At 37.9% G+C, this 9,903-nt stretch overlaps 1 protein-coding gene across 1 annotated transcript in view; it reads right to left on the reverse strand.

Moving 5' to 3' along the window:
- The window catches only part of LOC124594435 (protein split ends-like), a 364,635-nt gene that overhangs the window by 47,545 nt on the left and 307,187 nt on the right, over positions 1-9,903 (reverse strand). Inside the window, exons 15-17 of the mRNA XM_047132811.1 lie at positions 8,566-9,318; positions 5,300-5,452; positions 3,804-3,905 (exon numbers count right to left, since the gene is read on the reverse strand). Of these exons, the coding sequence (XP_046988767.1) occupies positions 3,804-3,905; positions 5,300-5,452; positions 8,566-9,318 (1,008 nt within the window). The remainder of the gene's footprint in view (positions 1-3,803; positions 3,906-5,299; positions 5,453-8,565; positions 9,319-9,903) is intronic.

The raw sequence follows: 9,903 nt of genomic DNA on the forward strand, positions 1-9,903 counted from the left end.
TATGCATTAAGCCATTTCATAGCAATAATACTTTGTACTTTGAAAACTACATAAAATTACGAATGTAAACTTGTATCGTAAAATATCCTAACCACATAAAAAGGTTACATCCAAAATATGTGAGAATCTCTTAGGCAGGTAACTACAGCATTTGGTACGAAATCTGTAAAAAAATTGACTACTGTAGAACACACCGCAGTACGCAATTTAAAAATTGTAACTGTTGCTATGAAAATTTTCACAGTGGTTATATAAGATGGAATGCTTAACTGGTTTATATGTGGTGTCAATTCTTTCCTACAGTAATATTGTTTCACTGCTGTAAACAGAGCTGATGGTGACATCAGAATTATGTACGTAACAGGAGGATAGGGCTGAGGATGACACAGTGGCAAGTCAGTACTGTTGGGCCTTCAAGGCCTATCTGGACAGTGTTTGTCTTTTTTAGGATAATGAAAGAAACCCAGCAACAGTTCAAGAAGAAGTATCTCAGATAATGATACTGGGTGGAATCGGAAATGAAGGGCGTCTTTCAGTGGTGTAACAAGATTATATGACAGAGATTATACACTGGGCTGCTAAACATGCATGCTTCAGAAACTAAAATGTCTGTCATTAAAAGAAAACACTTAAAATGTAGAAGTGAACCTACAACCTTACCTTCCAATTTTATATTAATTTTAAATATTACAATATTTTTAACCTTAAAAAATAACTTTTAAATCATTCATTAAATTGGAAAAAATATTCCACTAACAATCCAGAAATGCTACTGGAGTAATAACAAAATAGCACAAAGGTACAAGAAGATTAGGGGTTCATGCTTGTTGGTGATGAAATCTTAAGACACATTGTGCAATTGAGTCAAACTCTGATAAGCACACTTCCTAGAGTGACATTTTTTGGAATCCAGTTTATAGACACAAGTGGCGTTCAAAAAGTAATGCAACATATTTTCTTCTGAAAGCAGGTTAGCTTTATCCAGGATTCCAATACACCATATTATTCCCCACTCTTCTGGTTACAAAACCCCATTTTTCAACATAAGCTCTGTACAATGTGAAGGCCAGAAGCCACCTTACTACAGGGAGGATGGGGGGGGGGGGGGGGGGGGGTGAGCTGTATGCTTGCATGGCACCAGTCTACAGGTCGACATCAGAGCCAATGTTTTGCTGCATCAATAATCTTCAAATCATCCACATACTGCCTCCCATGTACTGCATCCTTCACTGAGCCAGACATATGAAAGTTGGAAGGTGAGAGAACTGAGCTACAGTTTGTGAGCTTCTCTCAGGTGTGCAGACTTACGTAAGGCCTTACGTTGTCATGGAGAAGTAGAAGTTCATTTGCATTTTTGGGGTGACAAACATGCTGAAGTCATTTCTTCAATTTCCTGGGGGTAGCACAATACACTTCAGAGCTGAACATTGCACCATGATGGAGGACATCACACAAAACAAGCCCATCAGAGACCCAGGATACTGTCACCATCATTTTACCGGCTGCAGGTACAGCTTTGAACTTTTTATTCGGAGGACGGGTGGTATGGCGCCACTCCGTGGATTGCTCATTTGTTTCCAGTTCAAAGTATGAACCCATGTTTCAACACCTCTGACGATGTTCAACAAAAAACTGTCATGACTGGCTTCATAATGAGCAGCAGTTCCTTACAGATAGTCCTTCATTGCTTTTTATGGTCTTCTTTTAAGTGGTGATGAACCCAGTGGGCACTGACCTTTGAGTACATCAACTCGTGGACAAGTATGTCAACACTACCAACACAGATGTCCAGCTGTGTGGTGATACGTATGATTGTGATATGTTTATCACCTAAGATGCAAGTGTCCAAATGTTCCAACACTGTAGAAGTCACAGCTGTGTGCGACTGGCTGACCCAAGGGAGATTGGGCACATTTGTGTGACTGTGCGACCTTGTTGCGATGATAGATGCCCCGCCCAACAGCACAATGTGCTTTTGTTCACAACCAGGTCACTGTTGCCATTCTGCAAGTGCCTCTGAATATCTGTGATGCTCTGGTTTCCTGACACATGAAATTCAATGACAGCTCTCTACTTGGAATACACTACCATTACAAATGTTATTTTGAAGGCTATGTATGGCGCCGTCACCTATCGCAACTTCATTAACTATAGGGGCTAAAGACGGAATATACCACAATGTACCACAAAAAATTCCTAATTTTTTCAACTGTAAATGGCAGAGAAAAAAAGTACTGCTTTACTTACTGAACGCCCCTCGTAATATCACTAAATCCAGGACAATCTGGATGATTAGGTCAAAGAAACTCACTAACATCCCAACTTTCTTAGTACAGAGCTCTGGTTTAATTTAATAAAAGCTACAGAGGCGTCTACTGTGATTTTTGGATGATCCATCCTGATGTTTAAACAAAGTAATTTAGAGAAAACATGGAAAGCGTACAACAGAGTGGGCAAATAGGGATTTCAAAGCATCTCTTTATACATAAATTTTCCACTTCACTTGTTGGTAGTTGAAGGCAAGTCAATGCAAATTTGTAGGTCCATGAACTTGCTATACAGGGTTGCGAAAAGTTGAGGAATTTCACGATTTTCACTAACGCAGTCTGTACAGCAACAACACACTCCATCCACTAGTTTCATGAGTCAGTGAAAAACTGTTGAGCACTACAACAATGACAATATGCCAGTTAATTTTTTGTAACAACTGACAGCAAATTATGCAGCACATGTTCCATTGTATACAGCAACAAAGACTTCCATGATGAAAAAGGAAGTTGCTAAATGCAATTCAGGATGGAATCAAAATAATAAGTTACACAACAAAGACAATTACTACTTTTGGTTATTTAAGTGTTCTAACATTCAGGGAGGTACAGTAAAGAAAGGAAGATTAGAATTTAACATACCATTGATAATGCTGTCTCAAGAGATGTAACAATCTCAGATTGTAAAAGCAAATTGGACATATCTTTTCTGAAGGAGCCATCCTGGCATTTACCTTGAGCGATTTACAGAGAAACCACATAAACCTCAATATCGGTGGCCAGACATGCTAATCTGAACCACTGTTCCTTAAATTAGGTTTTTCTACACCTTACAACCACAATGATTCTTACAACATGAAGAAATGAATCAAGGAATTTGATCGTTTTAGAGTCAACAAGATGATGTTAGACAGGGAGCACCGGCACTGGAGAAATGTAGATGGGGAAGAAGCTGTGATCTGTCTAAGAAATATGTTTGCTTCAAGGAGATAATCTGCAATGAAGGCTTCATTCTACTAGAAAATGTTTTCATGTATTTCATATTCTCATGTTAGAAAATATGACAAGGAGTTTAAATGAAACATAAGTGGAAATTTTTTACTAATATTGCAGAAGATGCATTCGTTAGATGTAAGTAACCATGTATAATGAAGATATTTAATTTTTTCCATTTTAATTAATTGAAATTTGCCCCCGTCCCGACCTCCCCACACACACACACACACACACACACACACACACAAAACACCCTACCTGTCTACCGCATATCTTATCTCTCTCTCCATTCTTGTACAATATCGAACAGAAGTTCATAATAAACACAGCAAAGGAACTATCACTTAACAGAAGCTACAAAGAAAAGAAATTCAAGCACCCCTTACTTATCTACAGCAGCCCCTAAGAAAAGTAGTTCCAGAACATGTCGATGACGAAAGATAAAATTATCATTTTCATGCTGTAAGTTCACAGTTTCCATGCAAATACAAAGCAAAGCACAGCAAAGCTAAGCTTCAACACTCTCAACACATATATTACCTGTCCACCATGTTGGTGTGCGGGTGGGGGGCTGTGATGCCGAGTGACGACAAACTGAGGGTTGGGAAGCAACTCAGCTACCACCCCTGCCGAGCCCGCATGCTGCCACACACAACCCACAACCACGTTAGTAGCCTAAGCGAGCCTTGTCTGCCTGGGGCTGTCCTCACATTCAATTTGCATCTCTCTCAGATTTCATGGTTAATTATATATTGAGATATAATTTTCAAAAGAAAGTATTGCAGTTACTGGATTTTCACTAACACTGACGCTGATTATTTAAGCTAAATATCTTTCCCAATACAACTCGCACATGTCAAAAAAAGATGTGCACAAGACACGACAACTGCTATTCTCTGTCAAAAACAGAAGAAAGAGCCTACACAAAACAACAAAAAAGTGAAGTCTATGTTTAAAAATGAGATGACCGAGTAAAAGCTTTTGTCTTCCCCTTGCCAGCCCCAGGCAGAAAAGTTATAGAAAAGAAATGCAAACACAGCAGAAATAAAAGCCACCATTAAGTGTTAGTTGAAATTACTATCATAATAATAAATGACAAATTCTGGTTAATTTCTGAAGGAATTCCTTTTATGTCACTCCTAAATGAACAAACTGTATGTTATTGTTACTCTCTTGTACTGTTAGACAATCAGAAAAACATCACACTCCAAGCAATAAGGACAATCTCTAAGAGTATGCTGCTGTTTATCTCCTAAAATATACAATCCATGTCAAGGACCTATTTGGTCACTATAGTTCTGACAAAGGTTGTGGACGAGGCAACATCAAGATGCAATGAAAGTGTCAAGCAAGCAGATAATAATACGACTACTAATAGCAGTAATTATAGTAATCATAATGATGATGATCACAGAAATGGCATAGGAAAGGTTGCTCATTTAATTTAAGAACTGCTATTTCAGTCACTCAACTGACGTTGTCGTATGGACAAAAGCTTTCTATACACTAAAGTTTAGTGAACATTACTTAAGCAGTAGCTCTTATTTAGTTACTTTACAATGAAATAACCATGATCTGAAAATTGGATGATAAGAAAACTGCCAATCATTACTTACCTTCCGGAAGAGACATGTTTAGTGCTGCTAATAAACACACACACACATTCTGTTAGCTTTCTGAGCTATCAGTTCCTTCCTCAGGGGAGAAAGAGGCATAGTTTGGGGAAGGGTAAAAAGGAAGGACACATCACTCAGATCCCAGGATGAGAGGGACCCATTTGTAATGAGGGTGAGGATAGACAAAGATATCACTTTTATGGGAGTTCATCAGCATTACCACAAATTTCACCCTTAAAGGTAAGTACTGGTCCGCAATTGTGACTCATATTTGTTAATTTCCTCAACTGAATTTTCCTTTGTACAGTTATAAGAAAATTATGATGGACTTATTATAATTATGATTCTCAGAAGAAAATAGATTATACAATACTTGGGCTATCATGCATTTACAAAAGATATTAAGCATTAAAAACTCACGAGAGATGCTTCATAAGCAGGAACAGGAATCCCGGCTTGCATAACTTGTCCTCGTGACTGAGGGCTGACACTCGGAACTACAATGCAGCTTGTCATTGATTCTTCCACTTTTGAGCCATCTATTACTTGTTTTCCATGATGGGTAAGTGGCACCTAGAAGACGGATGCAGAATTATAATCTTGTTCCTTTTACTATAAGCAGTTTTGTACTAATTAACAATGTGCAAAGACAAACAATAATTGGGAGCAAAGCATCTATCTTTTTCGGTGGCAGATAATTGTTTAAACAGAAGGCTTTTCTGAATAAATAGACACAAAACAGTTTTATAACACAGATTAAGATGGAAAATGATAAAGAGAAACATACTGCTCGACAATCTTCCGATACACTACTGAATTATTGCATCATATTGGGAAAGTGTGGCAAAGATTTATAGAAGATTAACATTTGCAAAAATACATGAAACTATCAAACAGCTACAGACCTTAGCAGATTTAAGATGACGAGCAACAAGACAATGATAACTCAAACAATACGACTCAGTTTCTACTCCCAAAGTCCTCCACACCTACAATGACGTAGCTAGTAACTGTGTGACTGCATCACATGAAAACATTACATTCATAAACTGTGCTTACTGGACCACAATAATATAAATTATCGTTTTTCTATACAGTCTTTATCATCCTCTATGATTCAAGTTCTACAGTGTTTTTTACAAAAAAATAATTCTGTTTATAAATTCATTTCTTCACCTGCTGCCTGGCACACATTTCCCCCCACAAGGTGATTTCACAAGCCTGAGCTTATAGAAGAAAGTTTCAGGCAAGTTCACATCATGTGTTTATCCAAAGAAACATTAAAAATCATGTTGTCAAGTTATCACAATTGTTGCACGGGCAATACAGAATCCTTCATTGTCATGCTGCCAAATGAACCCTTCAATCGGCAACACACATCACTATGAATTGGTAGCAGCTTAAAGAAGAGCTTAAGATGTTACAATAGTTTTTCTTTTAATCATCTTGTGGTCCAAGATTTTGCTATATTTATCCATGTATTCACATTTTGTCCTCAGGGATAGGCCTTCCAAGGAAGTCATTAGTTTGTAAACCAAAAAATCACTACTTCTCAACATTGCCACAACTGTTGAAGTTTGGGAGTCAAACTGTTTGGAATCCATCTACCAATATTTAACAGACTTTTATCATAATGGGATGAGCAAAATCAATTCAACTTGTTACAGTTCATTCAATAACACTTGGAGGTTCAAACACTGTGGTTTCAACACCCAACTGTTGTGTTCTTATAAGAAAATCGCTGTCAAAAACATATCAATGACTGAATGAAATTTTTGTAAGTGGCTTTTGATTACAAAGAAAGCTTCAAGTCCATTGATCCCTTCATTGCAGAGGTGTCTCCAGTTACATGCACTATTTTGTGGCAAAACAAAACAAAAATAGACACTCTCTCTCATTCATTTTGTCCAAAAAATGACATAATTCCCATTGGTCGTTATTTTACTATACAAAAGGTGGAACTCCCTGTCTCAACAGTTTGTTGCAAGAAAGGCATAACATGTTGAGTCATCTATTTGTTGCATCTAAGGTCTGTTACGGTTTGTTTACAGGAATGTTATGAAACAGTGTACATTATTCAAACAATGATGAGTGATTTGGAAGAGGAAAGACGATTCTCTATGTCTAGAAATTTATACAAGCCTGTTGCAAATAGCAATTGTTGTTTCAGTCCCAACCTCTCTTGAAACATGGTTTCTCCCTGCCTTCCTTAGCCCTAAAAAAGGTGCTGCTCTATCGCTACTGGTATTTTAACACTCAAGTTTCTTAATATTAGCCCACACAATCTGCCCTTACTTTCCTGGTGAGGTGAGAACCATGCCTTGTGTAACCTTACCTAATAAGAGAGTAAAGAAGAAAGATGCAAATGTGTGATTCTGTAGCAGTATAAACTCCAAATTAAAAATCCTGACCAGAAAGGTCAAATGACATTGATCATGGCAGCATATTCAACATGTTTATGTCTTGAAGCTGTCTGTATATTTACCTTGTCATGCATTGCATTGTATTGTATTGTATTGTATTGTATTGTATTCAAGATCTCTGTCAATACTATTGCTTACCCATCCATTAAAACCTACACCTTCCTTGGTAGAATCCCTACTTATTAATTATGTTTATCATGTAGATAACAGAAATACCAGACAGAATTTTTCTTCTCGACACGATAAACATAATTCAAGCAACCGACAAAGTGTGAGTGCAAATATTAATAATTTTAATGCTACACAGTACTTATTTACTATTAAACAATCTATTCCATATTCCACCTGCTTTCCTCTTAAGAATGTAGAACATGTAGGATGTAATGGGATTGGCAACATTACACAAAATGCTAAGAGGTCATACAATGGACTACATATGATGCACCATGTGAGCCATCTGTACAGAGCATGGATGTGAAGATTAAAAAATATAATTCTGTTGGTAAAGCTAAAATAAATGTTTTACTTCTCATTAAATAAAATATAATGTGTGTATATTGTACTTTTTTATGAAACTCAATTGTTGAGAGTGAACAGAACAACTGTATTGTGGCAAGTAAGAGGTAGTTCCATGCACCATGGAATTTGGAAGACAAATTTTCGTGTGAAAATACTGGGCTAATATGAAAAAAAAGGGTCAAAAAGAAGCTTTTCACACAAATTAGAATTATGATTTTTTCAAAAGTTTTTTTGTGGTGTATGGAAAACCTTGAAAACTGGAGTTACTCCTTTCCGCAGCAAACCTTTCAAATGTAACTGTCTACTGATCTCAGCAGATCACATTTTGTAAATTCCATAGTGTTTCCTCAAGACAACTGCTCAGCAGCATCAGGTGGTGACTGCTGCTTACTACTGGCAATTAACAACTGCTTCCAGGAAATATTGTGGAATTTACAAAACACGATTCAGCAGCAGACTCAAAAGCCGTATAATGAACATACCCACTGGGAAAGACTGAAGAGGCACAGGTAATGATTTATTAACTATCACTGTACGCTTGATCTCTTCCTTGTGATGCACTCGAGAACCACAGATATCACACTACAAAGTCAATTCATTTAATTTTTTTCTGAGTGTCCTATTTTTCTTGTATAAAGGTAAAGTAGTAACATACGTCACAATACAGTGCAAAACAATGTAATTTTACATAAGTTATAGCACTTTTATTTTGTTCTAGTATGCCAAGAAAAATGTGTCTCTCACCTGAGGCTTTGCAATAGTTCTTGAACTGCTAGCACCCGCTACTACAGGCTGCTGGCTAGAGTGATGAGGTGCATTAGACTTGAGTGGTGGGCTAGCAACAGCTCCTGTCGGTATTGGCTGCTGCTGAACTTGCTGTACCTGATGCCCTTTGTGGCCAGTAACCTGACTCACTGGGACACTAAACTGCTTTGTAGCAGCCTGGAGCAGGTGTGCCTTTGGAGCAACTGGTGTAGGGGTGGGTGACGGCGGTCTACGCGTGGTAACTGTACCGGGACTCACTGTGGTGACTGCAGCTCCCTGAAGTAAGTGGAACTTTGGATTGACAGGAGGTGGTCTAACGACTGGCTGCGGTTGAGCTGGTTGCTGCAACTGAGGCTGATGTTGGGGAGTAGAGGGTATCTGCTGTAGTGGCCTGATGGGAACAGCAGCAGTAGGCACAGTAACTGCAGCCTGTTGTGGACGGAGAGGAGTGACGGTCTGGTGTGCTGGAGTAGGCTTTGGTGGTGCAACTGTGACAGCCTGTTGCAGTACATGAGCCTTCAGTGTTGGTAATTTCTGTGGTGGTGTTGCTGTGGATGGTGGTACCGCTGAAGATAACGGTGCCACTTTACATACTATTGTCGATTTGACAGATGCTGTTACAGAAGGTACCGGAGGTGTAGCACTTGGCGGTTTCTGAGGTGGATTGGATATTACTGGAACATGTGATGTGGCTGGTGCACGAACGGAATCTTCTTCCGAGGCTGGAGTGACCTGCATTAAAAATAAACTGTCACAAAAAGGCTCCGCAAAAGAAATCAGAACAAAAAATCAAATATAATTTATAACATCAAAGTAATAAAATGTATTTCTAGGAATGAAAAAAGAACTGCGGATAGCACCACAGTTAACAGAGACTGATTTTGTGATCTAGGTTGGGAGACACTGCTTAGAATGAAACATGTTACACTCTTAAACATGTGTACCTGATTTTGGCATACTTGACTGTTATGACAAAATGAACAGTACACTGAAAATATCATGAATTATATTAGTACCATAGATTTGACATCCTATTGATGACAAAGTTGGTAAAGAAAATTAGTACTGATACTGACAGATACTGCTTTATGATTGCATCTGTAGTTCACAAACTTTTGTGGTATATTTCATAAAAGAAATGATATGTTATGATTACATGAAGTAAACAGCGATGCTGAAGGAACAGCCCTATAAATTAGTATCTTGCAATTGGTCTCTACACATTAATCATTAGTTTCAACTAGGCCATAAATTGCACCTTGCAAAGGACTTAGCTACATAAAATAATGATAAATTATAGCTATACTCATAATACCA

Source organism: Schistocerca americana, chromosome 2 (assembly GCF_021461395.2).
Source record: "Schistocerca americana isolate TAMUIC-IGC-003095 chromosome 2, iqSchAmer2.1, whole genome shotgun sequence".
Lineage (NCBI taxonomy): Eukaryota > Metazoa > Arthropoda > Insecta > Orthoptera > Acrididae > Schistocerca > Schistocerca americana.